This window comes from Sciurus vulgaris (assembly GCF_902686455.1).
Source record: "Sciurus vulgaris genome assembly, chromosome: 1".
Lineage (NCBI taxonomy): Eukaryota > Metazoa > Chordata > Mammalia > Rodentia > Sciuridae > Sciurus > Sciurus vulgaris.
Genome location: NC_136461.1, coordinates 22800416 through 22815573, shown reverse-complemented (window position 1 = coordinate 22815573; position 15158 = coordinate 22800416). Strand labels below are relative to the sequence as shown.

Genomic DNA, 15158 nt, shown 5'->3' with positions numbered 1-15158 from the left:
CACCTCCCTCTTCCTCCATAGGTGTACAAAGACCTAAAGGTCCAACCTCATTTAAGTGAGGAGGAGGTGCCTCCTGTCCTGGGTCACAATGCTCAGAGTCCGAGTCCACATGGTTCCTTGAGATTCAGTGACTCAGCTGTTCCCCAGGGATCTCTGCAGGCGTTTTCCACCCAACCCACAGCTCCCATCACCTGTCACTCATAGGACCCTCACTCCTGCCCCCTGTACAGCTAATTGCCACTCTCCTTTCTCTGTCCTCTTCTCTTTGTCCCTTGGGAACCCCTAGCACAGTCCCTTCCAGAAGGTTAGCTTCAAGCAGCTTTTGTGTTCGGCCCAACAGTTGCCTGCAGCTAGGAAATCAAAGGCTGTGGCTACCAGGTTGGAAGGGGAGAGGGGAATAAAGGGAGGCAAAGAGGTTCACATCTCAATAAGTTGTCCTGCCTCTAGAGCGAGGGGGTCGCTGTAGAAGCTCAGACAAGGGTACCTAACTCCCACCTGGGATCAGGAAAGGTCTCCCAAGGAGAGGATTTTCTGGCAGACTGAGCCCTGAAGACGGTGGATTTGGACGGGAAGGGTGTTCCAGGAAGAGACAGAAACTAACACCCTGATGGGGTGGAATGCGGAAAGAGCCTGTGAGTGACTAGGGGCTGTGTGGTGAAGAGCCAAGATTTGGAGTTTATCAGGACCATGTGAAGCCATGGAGATATTTTAATCAAGAGAGCGACACAGCCAGATTTCTGTTTTAGAAACACGGCTTGGCTATGAAGAATGGATGAGGGAGAGTAAAATCGGAGGCAGGGAGAGCAGTTGGCAGATGCTTCAGGCACCAGTGGCTGGGATGGAGAGAAGGCAGGTTCCAGAGATATGAGAAGGACTTGAGGCTGGGGGCGGAGGGCGGGGGTAGGCCTTAGGATGGCTCCCGTTCTATCTGGGGAGATTTCTGGAGTTGAAGCACGCTGGGCGGGAGGGACTTTCAGGAGACCTATTACCGGCGCCCCTACCCCGACCTCTGCGCCGCGCGATTCCCAAACTTCCCACTAGATGGTGCCGGGAGAACGGGCTCCGCCTCCCATCCTCCACCGTCTCCCGCAGAAGGATGGGCCTCGACTTGGCCCCCCCAAACGCGGGTCCCTGAACTCGCCACGAGAGCACATGTGTTCTCGGCCCTCACTTCCTGGGAAGTGGTTTCAGTGTCCAAGGATCATAAGTAGGGGAATGTGACGAGATACTTCTGCCCAAGTGCCACGTGTGCCTCCCGTGCCCACCTATCCAAGGTTGTTGCTCTCGGTCCCTCTGGCCTCCAATACTGCCTGGCTCCTGCAGATAGGTCCTGCAGTTTAGAGGCTTCGAGTAACCGTGTCCTCCCGCCCTCCCTTCGACGCTGTCCTCCCTGAATCCAAGCCGGGGGATAGGGCCTCCTTCCCCTCACGCCTGTCCCAGCTCCCTGCATCCAGGCCTCTCTGGACCTGGGAAAGGATCGAAGGTTGGCTTGGGTTGGGCGGTACCGCTTGGGAGGCGGGGTCTAGGATGCCTTCCGCACCAGGGCTGTGGGCGGAGCCCTAGGCGTTTCGAGGGCGTGGCCGATGGGGGCGTGGTCAGGGTAAGGAGGTGCCCCAGTCGACTGCGCGGGGTGTGGGAGGAGGTCGGGATCCCGTGAACCAGGCAGGTCCCTCCTCTTTCCCACCCTGGACAGTTTAGTCACCACAGCCCCGCCCGCCCTGTCCTGCAGTCCAATAGGCAGACACTGGCCATCTGGAACACTCACTATCTGGAGGCCGCTTGGCCCAACTTAACAGGGGTCGTTCCTCAGGAGGTCACGCCAGCTCTCGGGAACTGCCAGACCTTGCAGGGAGGGTGAACGCGGGACGCACCTCGGGGCCTAGGCTGTACCCCCTGCGCAGGTGATGACGCCCCTGCCCCGCGAGCCTCTGTCCTTTCCTAGGTGGACGGCTGGAGGGCAAGGAGTTTGAGGCCCGAGAGGGAGGAGCTGCTCAGGCGCTTGCGAGGCCCCCACTTCCCAGCCATTCTACTCCAGCCCCAGCCGGTTCTAAAAATAGCCCGGGGCGCCGGAACATGCCCACCCAGGAGCGGGTCAGGGAGGCCTGAGTCACCCAGTCGGGAGGGCCTACCCCCGCTCCCCCACGGGAGCTGAGGCCGTCTTGATGGCCGGGCATCACTCCGAGTCTCTTGGCTCGCCTCCGCGCTCTTGGCTGTGCGGTGCCCTCCTCCCAGGCCGGGCGAGCGGCAGCAGCCACAGCCGGGAAGGATTAGGAGTTCCTTGGCCTGATTTATTTGGTTGTTTTTGTGTGTCTGGCGGCGGCGCCCCCGCCTGGCGGGACCGTCACGTCTGCACCTGCCCTTCCCCACCGCCTCAGCTCACCAGTGTGTTCTAGGTTTCTGGGTGGAGACCAAAGGTCCCTACTGGGATCTTAGAATATCTGAGCAAACATCCCCATTCTACAGATAGAAAACAGAGTTCCGAATTGAGGAAGGGAGTCACCACACTGCAAAGTGTGCTGCGATAGCCCTGTATTCAAAGAGGACCACTCGCTTAACTTCATTTCAGGCCGGTTTCCTAATGATATATATTTCAGGACTGGAGATTGAACCCAGGGGCACTCTACCACTGAGCTAGGTCCCCAGCCTTTTTAAATTTCAAGACAGAGTCTCACTCAGTTGCTTAGGCCAGCCTGGAATTTACAATCCTCCTGCCTCAGTATCCCAAATTGCTGGGATTGCAGATGTGTGCCACCACCTGATTAAAATGACTTTTTAAAAATCATATTTTGAATTACACTTCATCCAGCCCCAGCCCAGCAAGTTAGTTACCACCTCTGGCACCTATTTTCCTCCCAGTACGGAAGAAGAGAATTAATGAGTGTGGCATGCGGCACAGCCCCCTACCTTGCAGCTGTGACGGTGTGGGGAGACTGGGTGGACACAGAACAGATGGTACATTGTGAGGGGTACACTCAGCCCAGGTGCGGGGATGGGAGGAGTGGCATCCTGGGCCTCATACAGGTCTGGCTTACCTCACCCCGTTCCCCATCCCAAGGAGGGACTGTGTTTGGGCCATTACAGATTTAAGACTCTGAAACTTGAAAGGGGCTCAAGAGTCCCCAAGTTCAACCTCTCCTAAAACCACATGCATCTAGGCAGATCATGGCCTTGAACCCAGTTCCTCAATCCTAAAGTCTTATCCCACATCTTACAACCAGCTCTCCTCTTTTGCCTCAAAATACCAGCATCAGGCCCTTTCTGAATGGTCAAGGAAGACAAATATTCTGGCTGGTTTTATCATTTTACGTATTATCTAGGCCACTCCACAGAAAATTCTATCTTATGTCTGTCAGAAACTACATGACATCGGTTATGTAAATAGTGAAACGGGGGGTGGGTAGGGAGGGGTAATATCTGAGATGAACATAGATGTGAGATGCAGAGCAAGAATCCCTGGTAAATTACTAGCCCTCTCATAATAATAATAATAATAATAATAATAATAATTAACATAATTGAGTGTTTCCTGTGGGCTTGGCTCAGTCTTCATGCATTATCTCATTTAATCCTCATTACAATTCCATGTGGTTAGATGTTATTATCTCCCCATTTTACAGATATGGAACCTATGGGTCAGAGAGGTAAAGAGAACAACACCAGGGAAATAGCAGAGCCAAGATCAGACCCTCTCTGATCTTTGATTTTATTTTTTAATTTTTGGGGGGAGGTACCAGGAATTGAACTCAGGAGCACACGACCACTGAGCCACATCCCCAGCCCTATTTTGTATTTTATTTAAAGACAAGGTCTCACTGAGTTGCTTAGTGCCTCGCTTTTGCTGAGACTGGCTTTGAACTCACGATCCTCCTGCCTCAGCCTCCCAAGCCACTGGGATTACAGGCATGCGCCACCACGCCCGGCCGATCTTTGATTTTATTTTCTGCCTTTCCAGTTGGTTTTGCACCCTGAACATTCCCCAGCCCCGCTTTGGCAGCCCATCTAGCTAGCCCAGTCGTCTGGCCTCCCCAGCTCAGCCCCAGGCACCCACTCCTGGGAGGAGGTAGGCGCCAAGCAGCAGCCAAAGCGCCTTACCGCCCGCCCGGAGATTCCAGGATTTGAAGAATTACTGTCCAACTGTCTGAGGCGCTTGCATGCAAAGAAAGAATCTGGGATCCCCTGGCTGTTCCTCTCCTCCCCAAGCCTTGCCTGGAGGCTTTTCGGTTTGCATTTCTTGAAGGAGATGCTGAGTGTCCCTTTCACTCAAGCGGCAAGTATTTATAAAGTACCTAGGCTCTTCAGGGCTCTGGGAGAAATGGTAGCAAAGCGGGTCCTTTGGTGCCATATGAGCTGGTCAGTCACTAGAAGCCCAACACACCACTGACCCATAACTGATTATACCCCTGCCTCCTCCAAGCCTCTGCTCAGATCTACCCACTCTGAGAAACTGGTCCCTGTTGCTTTCCCTACCCACAAGTGGGAAGGGAGGCGAAGACAGTCTCAAAGCTAAATGCTGCAGACAGAGAGGGGCAGGGGAGCCAGCCACAGACTGCATGCATTGTGGCAGTGAGGGTTAGACACACTCATTGTCTGTCCGGGTAACTGGCATTTGCTGATTTCCAGGAGCCGAGCTCAGCACTTTACACGTACCCTCTCAGTGACCCTCACCACATCCTTCTGAGGAGGGAAAATTCCATTTTACCAACAAGAAAACTGAGGCTCACTCCAGGAGAGGCAGTCATTTGTCAAAAGGCCAAAGCTAGCAAATGGTAAACGTGGGATTCGAACCCAGTTATCCCAGGGCTGGAGCCCCCACCTTTAGCCACTATGCTAAGTTCCTAATTAATTTATTATAAAATCATATTTGAAATGTTTCCCTTTTTATTGGTTCATTATATCTAACAGTGGAATTCATTTTATGTATTTGTACATGAACACAATATAACAGTATAACCCTTACTTAATTTTTATAGGAGAATAAATTAAGGCCCAGAGAGTCATAGGGTTTGGCTCAAGGTCACACAGCACAGCAGGACTTGGTGTGTACCAAGTCCTCCCAGTGTAGGAATTGCCCTCCTGCTTACAGCACTTGGGAGCCTGTGGGTGGGCTGACTGCTTGAGATTACAAGCCACAGAACTGAGTTCTGCTCAAGCAGAACTGAGTTAGGATCTCTGTTCCCAAGCCCCGGACATGGAGACTGTGCTTTTGAATCCTGGCCTTCCTGATGACGTGGAGACCATAACGGCACCTTACCTCCTAGAACGTTGTAGGTTAAATGAGATAGTGGAGCCCATTTGACAGACAAAAAAGGTGGTCCAGAGGGGAAGGATTCACCCTGGCACCTTTGTGGGCTCTTTCCCAGTCAGTACTCTGCCTGGTGGACCTGTCCCCAAGTGACCAGTTCAAATCCAGGCTCTGTCTGTGTCCTCTGTGTGACCTTGAGCTGGTTCTGCCTTCTCTGTTTCCTCACCCTGAGAATGGGGACAGCAGTAGTGTCTGGGCCTCCTGTGGTTGTCACATGAGGCTGAACTGAGTTTCTTCATGAATGGTGCCAGCCGGCACTTCCGAAGGACTCAATAAATGCCAGCTGCTGTTATTGAAGGCAGAGCCGAGATCAAACTCTGGTGTCCTGAGTCTTCTAATGACTCCCACCCCTGCTCAGAGTATGATTAAGCGTTTAAAGGAGGACAGGAACGTGGGATTCCGCAGAGCTGAAGCTTCCCCTGGGGGCAGAGCAGGGCTTCTCTGCCTTGGAACTACCGTCATTGGAGCCAGATTCTTCATTGAGAGGGGACTGTCCTGTGCCTCACAGGATGTCTGCATCGGGGCCTGTACCCTCTAGACGCCAGCAGCTCCCTCCTCCTCCTCCTCTTGTTGTGACAATCAATAATGTCTCCAGATACTGTCAAATATTTCCGGGATGGGGAGGGGGGAGCGTCGCCTCCCTGTGGAGAACCACAGGGGTGGAGCTGCTTTCAGGTGCTTTAATGCCAGGTAAGGTGGGTGAAGCTGGGATCCTGCAGTTTACCTGATGGTACAACAGGGACTGAGGCCCAGGGTCACACAATGGGCAGAGGGAAGACTCTTGTGCCTGCCACCTCTCCATAGGTCCCTCAGAACAGGTGGCAGAGCCTGGGAACAACCCAGGTGGAGCCCATGATACCTGGAGTGTCTCTCTCCCCCAGCATCCCCCAGCCCTGACCACGCCCACAGCCACGCCCAACAGGGTCCATCTCCAGCAGCTCCAGGGTAGTCAAACCGAGCAGATGCCCTGGTAACATGAGTGACTTGAAATAAAACATGGTGACTGGGCCTGGGTGATGGATGAATGTTGCCAGGGCCCGGGGTGTCCATGAGGGCTTGCCATGGCCCTGTAGGGCAGAGGGGGCATTCACAGGGTGGAGCGCTGGCCCTCCCACTAGGACCATAAAGCTGCCAGCCAGAGATGAAAGATGGGTCTCCCTGCCACGGGAACGCGGACAGCTGTGGAGACGAGGTGGCAGTGCTGATTTAGGGCAAAGAGTGGGGCGGGGGGTGGGGATGAAAGACAGAAAGAGGGGGAGAGAGAAGGAGGGAGTGGGAAGCGGGGCCAGAGTGGAGCCCTAGGCAGAAACAGACACAGGATAGGGACAGGGATAGGGAGGGGTACCTCTGAGAGAAGAGTCAGGTACAGATAGCTAGATAGAGAAGCAGAGAGGAGGAGGCATGGGAATCAGAGACAGAGGCAGAAAGACCCAGAGAATGTGAGAAAAAGACAGAGATAGAGATCAGAGACATAAAGAGATAGAGAGTTGGTGTTCCAGAGCAGAGGGAAATGGGTGCCTGGGTGGGTTCCAGGATCAGTAGGACAGTAGTAATGGTGGCCAGGGTCACTCAGAAAGACACACACACACACACACACACACACACACACACACACCAGAGCTGAGAGGGGTTTCCACCAGGGCCATGTGGTAGGGAGTGACTGGGCGACTCGTGCCAGGAGGTAATGAAACCCACTCTGAGAAGCTGGCTCAGGAGGGACAGCAAGGAGCTAGCCTGGCTAAGACTGGGAGTACAACCTAGTCAGAGGGAAGAGCAGGTCAAAAACTCTGAGGTGAAAACAGTGTGGTAAATTCAGGGCTGAGAAGGAAGTGGGGGGACACGGTTTTGGGGTGAGATGGTAGATGGGAAGGCAGATGCCAGATCATAAAGGTCTTGGTAAGGCTGAGGGAAAGATCTGGGGTTTTATTCTGGATATACCGAGACCTGGAAACCAACAGGTAGAGGTTAGGGAGCGTCTTCCCAGCTGCAGGGCAGGTGCGAAGCAGTGGTCCTGAGCAGCGGGCGGAGCAGCAGGGAGCCCCTGCAGTGGGCCCCCTAAAAGGTGGTGGGGCTGGGGAGATAGCTCAGTCGGTAGAGCACTTGCCTTGCAAGCACAAGGCCCTGGGTTCGATCCCCAGCACCACAAAAAAAAAAAAAAAAAAAAAAAAAGATGATGGTGGCTTCAGCGAGGGTGGTAGCAGTGGACGCGGGGAGGAGTGGACAGATGTGGCCTGTGGTAGAGGGACAGGATTGGATGGGAGGGGTGGGGGAAGAAAGGAACCAGGCCTAGGTTTTCAGCCTGCGCATCCAAATGAATTATGGTGATGCTTACAGGATGAGGAACCAGGGAGGAACAGATCTGTAGAGAGCAATCCATCACATGCGAAGCATCTGTGTGCACACCTGCTGCACCCATGCCAAGTCCTAAGAGTGTGTGTGTGCACTCGGAGGTCCAGGACCACTGCAGACCAGAGACATGCAGGCCACCTCTGCGTGGATGTGTAGGCTCCTGGGTCTATCCCGTGGCCAGGCCCCATTTGGCTCTTTACTCTCCCCCACTGCCCCAGGGTCTGCCACTGCCAGATGGGGATTCCCAATAGCCAGCTGGGGTAATGGGGGGCCCCTGAGCATTGCCAACATCTGGGCATATTACCCGAGGCCCAGGAGGCCCTGGGAGCTCTACCCGGCAGCGGCAGGCAGGCTCCAGGGCAGCTGGTGGCGATTAGCGGCCTTGATTACCTCGTTGCGATGCCATCTGGGGTGAGGGCACTGAGCCTGGCCCCACGGGATACCCCACTTGCTGGCATGCAGGGCTTTCTAGGGCCTAATGCACATAATGCATCGGTGTATGTATGTATATGCACACACTTGTCAGTGTGTGCATGACTGGGTGTTCCTGTGGGGGCTGAGTCCATGCTGCCACCTGTCCGTGCTGCCACCTGTGTCTGCCACATGTGTGTATGTGCCACAGGTCTGCAGGGTCTCTGCATAGCTGAGTAATTAACCTGTGGCCATAATTTCTATGTGTATGTGTGCACACGTGTGTACACATGACTGTGTGTGCACCTTCATATGTGTTGTATGCTGTGTGCATACATTCTGAGAATTAAGTGCCTCTGTTGGGGTATGTCCAGGGACAGATTCCTGTGAGGTCCCCAGGTTCCTACATATGTCTTTGTGTATCTGTTTAGGAGGACATATGCTGTGCATGTGAACATGAGTGTCTATGGATGCATGTGGAGTGTGCAACCCAAGTGCTGTGAGAGAACGCATCTGACTGTGTGCACAAGGTCGGGGGGAGGAAGGCACGTGGGCACATTTTTACATTGCGTTTATGATGGTGGATCCCAGCAGAGGGTGTGTCCGAGGCTTGGCTGTTGTGAGTGTGCCTGGTGTGTTATGGGAAGGCATCTGGACTCCCCCTTCTCAGGTCCTGGGTCCCTGACTCTGGCTGCCCTGGCTTAGCTGCCCACTGCCTGGAGCATGAGCAGGGTCAGGGTGGGAGTGACCAGGGTGACACGGGCTGATGTCCAGGTTCAATGCATGGTGGTCTCTGCTGCACCGGGGAGTAGCTGCGTGATCCTGGACTAGTTACATTGTTCCTGTGCTTCAGGTTTCCCAACAGCAAGATGAGGATGAGCATAGAATTCTGCCTCACACGGTGGCTGTAAAGATGAAAGGAGCCAGCAGATGTGGGATTGTGCAAACAGCCTGACCCATATATGCTCCCCAGTACTCCCAAGTGCCCGGCACCGGGTAGTATTCTGCTGGTGGCTGGGCCTGTGCCTGCCCACTCCTCAAGCCAGAGCCTCAGAAAGTCCCACCCCCTGCACTTCCTGTCTGCTGAGCTCAGCACTTCCCAGGCCCCACCACTGTCACCGCCACATCTGGGCCCAGCTCCTTGCAGGGACCACAGTGGGGCGCCTCTGTGGCGTGAGGTAGTTGGGGTTTCCACTGACTCAGCGCCTGTGCATCTGGAGACGGGAAATCCCAGGCCTGTTCTCCCCCTGCCTGGGTTAGTTGGAGCCACAGAGCTGGGGCTACCCCCAGGCTGCTTCAACAGGAAGCCCACCCTGCAATCAAGGCAGTCGAGTTGCTCCCCCTTCAGCCCCACATCCATTCCTTATCACTCCTAGGCTTCGTGAACCCATTTCTCCATGGCCCCTGAATCTCGGTGCCAAGAAAGTTGTTTGCTGCCTCCTGGGGGGAGACCCTTGTGTCCATGGACTCACCTTAGTCAACCTCCCCTGCTCCTCCCTCCCCAGAAGTCCCATCTTTATCCAACTCAATTTCCTTTGCTTCCTTAGACCCTAGGTATAAAGCAACCACCCCACCCCCACCATCCCCTGCCAGGGATCAAACTAATAATGAAAACAGCAGCAAATGTTTCTCCCCTGAGGTGCCAGGCCATGTCTGAGTGCTTTTACAGACTTTAGCTCATTTCCTTTAACAAAGGTCTATGAGGCAGATACCATCCTGACCCCATCTCACAGATGTGCAAGTGGAGTCCCAGTTAAATTGTGCATTGGAGGCCGCAAAGCCACAGCAGAGGGCGGGGATGCCAGCTCTTCCAGCCTCGGCGGGGGTGGGGAAGGACCTGGGAATTCTCCCGTCTGCTTCTCGAGGAATGAGGCCAGAGCAGAAGGGGTTAATTTAACACAGGGGTGGGTGAGATCCTCTGCCCGCTCCAGTGCGGACAGACAGAGGGACACACTGGGAATGTTAGGCCGAGGAACTGGAAAAAGCTGACCACCGAGGCCTGGGCTGCAGCCACGTCACGGGTTCCAAGATCCTGGGAGGAGGGTCTCCGCCCCCCAGCCTTCGGGCGGCCGGGGAAGAGGAGGGGGGCGCGGGGAGGCGGGCACATGCCAGGCCTGGCTGTCGAGGAGCCGGCCTCCCCGCCCGCGGGAGCCCCTTCCAGGGCAGCTCTGGGCACGCAGGTCCCGCCTCGCCCGCTCGCGGCGGCTCACCTGGCGGGGAAGCGGGAGGGGCGGACCCGGGCGTTCGGCCAGGCCGGGAGGGAGCGGGCTGTGCGTCCGTCCCGCGGCCAGCAGCCTCGGCCGCCGCTGCCGCCGCCCCTCCCGCCTCCCTCCTCCTCGGGCCTGGCGGGCCGGCCCAGCTGGGATGCATTAGCCGCGCTGGCAGGTCCCCAGCCCCTGGAACCGCCCCTCTTCCCCCACCCGAGTGGCCGGCAGTCCCGGCAGGCGTGTGCCGGCTGCACTCAGCCGGGAGAGCTGCGGCGCCGGGGAGCTGGGGGCCCGGCCGGCAGGGAGAGATCGAGGAACCCCAGGTAGCCGGTGGAGCCCAGGCCCTGCTTCCCCTGGCCAGCTGCCCTGAGGCTGCCTGGATCGCTCAGTGAGGTGAGGGCATACCCGGCCACCGGTAAGTGGGCACGAACTGGGCTTCCTCTCTGCTCTGGGTTCAACGACCCTTTCTGCCCCTGACTTGCTGTGTGTCCTGGGGCAAGTGGCATCCGGTCTCTGAGCCTCAGCCTCTTCGCTAAGTAGGGATGAGCTCTCATCTCCATTCTGGTTCTACTTTCCCTGCCCACAAATCTGTGCCTCTGTGTTGAGGTGGGACATTTCCTTGAAAGTCTCTCTCTCCCTCCATCCCTGGTCCCTGTAGCTCTCCACTCAGGCTGGGACCTGGAGTGGAGATCAGAGATTGGGAGCCAGAAGAGGACATGAACACATCCAAATTTACGCCTCCACATGTACCCACGCCACCCACAGTTGGCAGCCCTACCATTGGCTGGCAGAAGGGAGGCCAGGATAGGGTTTGAGAGGTGGGATGTGCACTCTGGTGGGCCAGGATGAATAGGGTGGGGGTACACTTCTGTCCTAAGGAGAAGGGGCAGGAGCCTGCCTCCAAGTACTTGGGACAAGGGCCCCCTTCTGTTCTCATTTCCTATCCAGGACCAGGGGAGGGGAAGTAGGATTGCACTGGAAGGAATGAGGTCAAACTTGTATAAGAACTTCCCAACAGGAAGGCCTTTTGGAGGGGTGGTCACAGGCTGGCTGTGTGCATGTGTATATGTGCAAATTGGTATGTCTGGGTTTATCTGGTGTTATGTGTCTGTGAGCACACCTGTGTGCAGGTAGGCTTGTATGCATGCACCGGTACCACGTGTGTCTGTGCCTGTGCATCTGCATGTGTTGAGCTGACACATACTTGGCTCTGTGTGGGTGTGTGCCTGAGCTGCCTGTCCTGGGGGAGGCGGGATGATATATAGCTTGGAGGGCCGCTTGCTGAGCCTGCATTGATTTATCTGGGCCCATCCATCAGGGTTTAATAAAACTAAAAGACGAGCATCCATCAGTAGGGGAGGTTGGCAACAAGGTCTGGAGCCCTGGCGACCTGCTCTACTGCCTACTGTACCCATGGGGGAAGCTTCCTTGGCCCACACACAGCCCTGGAATACCTGCCAGGAGACTCATCCCATTCTCCAGCCCCTGACCTTGTAGGTGTTGGCAGGGCTGCATGTGCTGAGCCGGGTGCTAGAGCTAGGCAGGTACCAGGCTGCTTGCTGCCGGCATGGTACTCAAGTACTGATTGCTTCTCACTGCTCTGATGAACAGCCTTTGCTTCAAGTTCCATCACTACCCCAACGTTCCTGGCCCTCTAGGACCCTTCTAGAGCTCTCTCAATCCTGAAAACTACCACCCCGCTTCAATGGGCACAGCCAGAGGCTTCCAGGGCCTGGTTTTAGTGCTCTGCCCAGTATTTGGCTCTGGCTGGCCGGTGTTTGTGCCATACTGGTGGTTAAATATTTTGATTATCACTCTTGCCCAGATGCTCACCCCCAGCCTGTGTTGGGCCCCTGAGAGAGACTGATGCCTGGCTAGAACTCTTGCCACCCCAATACCAGAACCTGGGCTGCATGTGGAGTTGTGCTGTGGGAACTCAGGAACCTGCCTTCCTGGTCTCTGTGATTTTTCAGGTGCTGTAGCTGTGGCTGACCCCTCTGGACCAGGATGTGGGTATCCTTGGCTCCTGGGCTGTGGCTGCTAAGTCTCTGGGCCACCTTCAGCCATGGGGCAAATACAGGTGAGATAATACAGGAGGGCCAGGGAACCACAGGTCTGCAACCAGCTCCCTGAGGTGCCGGGGTCTGTGAACACAAGTGATCATGTATGTACCAGTAATGTGGGTGTTCATGGGAGAGTCTAGGGGCTGGGCTTAGGATGGCCTGAGCATTTGCCCAGAGAGTGAGCTGGGCGCATGTGTGCGTGTGTTTCTGTGTATGTTTCTGTCCCTGAGCACCTCTGTGTTTGCATCTTGGAGTGGCCCTACATTTATACACAGCCCTGGGCCTCTGGGGAGAGAACAGTCCCCTCTCCAGGACATAAACCCATCCTTGCATGCTTTCTGTGGCCAGTGAGGTGGGGAGGAGCCGGCTCTGTGTTCTGCAGAAAGCAGCGCAGCATCCTGGGAGTGCCCCAGTGTTCCTTTTCACGGTGGAAAATCCATGCCCCGGCCCTGCGCTCCTCCTTCACTGCCAGCCTGGATCTTCAACAGAGGGCTACCCAGAAGTGCAGTCTGCCCCAGACTCTGGTTGGAGTAGAGGTGCCACTTTTGAGGATTCAAAGCCAGGGGAATTTGATAGGGCAACCTGCCCAGCCCTGCTGGGTGCCCTCTGGGCTCGGTGACTCTACTGCCGAGCCAGGCGGGAGCAGAACTCCTAGAACTCCGATCCAGCCAGCCAAGGGGGCAGAAAAACCCAGGTGTAGAAGCAAAAGAAAAAGGGTCGTACTGCGGGGGTAGATGTGACTGTCACTCGTATGCGCTCTGAGTGTGTGCGCGTGCATGAGAGAGGGCATGTGCGCACCCACACATGTGTTTCTGCATGTGTGTACGGAGCTTGCTCTCCTCTCCCTCACCGGGTCCCCTGGGGGCTGGGGCAGAAAATTTCAACATCTGTAAGGAATCTGGGCCCCTTGCCAAGGGGTGAGTCACCCATTGCTGCTGCGATGCTGAAGACAGTGATGGTCTTTCTGGCCAGACCTGGGGGCTGGGGGACGCCAGTGGGGTCACTATGCTCAGGAACACAGGATTCCAGGGGGTTGCCAGCTTCTAGGAACTGACTTTACAGTCTTGTCCTGGCTTCCCCAGCTACCTTGCTGGTAAGGCCTTTTGATTCTAGCCTCTCTGTCTGATGTAGCACCTCCTCCAGTTCTCTGCCCAATCAGCCCCAGGGAGAGGCAACATGGCTGCCTGCCTGTCCCTTCAGGGCTTTGGAGACTTGCGTTCAGTTACCCCCTCTTCAGGAACCTTTACCCCCTTAGCATTGCCTGCCTGGTACCTGAGGCCCTGGTGGTGCTCTTGAGCTTGTGGTCCTCTCCAACCCTCTGTCTCTTCTCCCTGTTTCACTAGATGGTTATCTAGGTGAAAAGTCATTCTGTTAGCTGAGACTTGTGTCTGGCCTGCTTGTCTGCTTTGGATGTGGGAAGTGAACCCCACCCATCACAGAGAACATGTGTACCAGCTGCACATGGCACCTCCAGTGGCACGAGTATCCACAACTCACAAATGTGCAGATGAGCACATGCACTCTCACATGGCACCAAGTGTGCACGCACCTGACATTTCCTGTGCCCCCACCTGCTGTGTGTTGTGGAGGGAGTGCGTGGATATCTATGGCTCCCACGTGCCTGTGCTCTGGGGCTCCCCAGAGTGTCTTCCTTCCCTGCCTTGCTGCCTGGACCCTGACTGGGGGTGGTGGGAGATACGGGTTCCTGGAGTTCTGATCCTGGTTTTGGCACACTTGGTGGCCTTGGGCTGGGCCTCAGTCTTCCCAACTGTACACTGGGCTCCTTCTGGCTCCCTGAGCAGCCAGGGCCAGAGTGTGAGTATGTCCTCTAGGCAGGACCAGGCTAAAGGTCCAGAATGAGGTCTCTCAACTTGCCCCTTCCCAGGTTCTCCAGGAGCCCAGCCAGGCGGTACCCCAGCCTGAGTCCCCCTCAAGCTTCTTGGTCCATTCTCTTCCAGGTGAGCAGTGTCCACCCTCACAGCAAGAAGGGCTCAAGCTGGAGCACAGAAGTGACCTATCAGCCAATGTGACTGGTGAGTGTCCCTCTCACCCTGCTGTCCCCTCTGCCGTCTTCCTAGAGTAGGCTCTCCCTCCTCACCTGCCCGCTGAGCTCCTCCTCCGGTGTCTCTCCTGAAGGCTTCAACCTCATCCGCCGACTCAACCTCATGAAGACCTCTGCCGTCAAGAAGATCCGCAACCCCAAGGGGCCTCTCATCCTGCGGCTGGGGGCAGCTCCCCTGACCCAGCCCACTCGGTAAAGCATCGGTGTGACCCCTGGGACCTCTGGACCACACCCCAGCCACTCAATGCAGGGCCTAAGCCCAGGGACCTCTCTGGAGGTCATGTCACCCCTCCCCCTGCCAGGAATCAACCTTCTCTCCACTCTGGGGCTTGCAGGGTGGGCTGCCATCTCTGACTAGCAGTGGGTGGGACCAGGTCTGCACCCCCTGTGCACCATGAGAACACCAAGATGGGGGTGGGAAGCTCTCGAGTGTTTGCAGGTCTGCGTGTGAAGTCCAAATCCCACCTGTCCCTGGGTGTCCTGGCCCTGCTTGCCTCGGGCCGCCACTCCCCAGGTGCTCCTCTCTCTGGGGCACCTCTGGTCTTGCTCAGCCCTTTCCATGTTCTTTTCTTTTGCTTTCAGCATCTCTCCTTCCACCCCCAGCCCAATTCTTCACCACGGGGCATCCTGGAGTCCCCAGAAACCCTCACCCAAATCCGAGTGGAGTGAAATAGTCGTTTTCTGGGGGTTCTTTGTTTATGATCCCCCTCCTCCGTTCAGCCTTCCACCATCAGCCTTGAAGGCTGAGCCCGGGCGGGGAAGGC

General features: G+C 56.0%; 1 protein-coding gene across 1 annotated transcript in view; it reads left to right on the top strand.

The window, feature by feature from the left end:
- Positions 1-10334: 10334 nt before the first annotated feature.
- The window catches only part of COL16A1 (collagen type XVI alpha 1 chain), a 47821-nt gene continuing 42997 nt past the window's right edge, over positions 10335-15158 (top strand). Inside the window, exons 1-4 of the mRNA XM_079153109.1 lie at positions 10335-10662; positions 12243-12349; positions 14291-14365; positions 14469-14586. Coding sequence (XP_079009235.1) covers positions 12277-12349; positions 14291-14365; positions 14469-14586 — 266 coding nt within the window. The 5' untranslated portion in view covers positions 10335-10662; positions 12243-12276. The remainder of the gene's footprint in view (positions 10663-12242; positions 12350-14290; positions 14366-14468; positions 14587-15158) is intronic.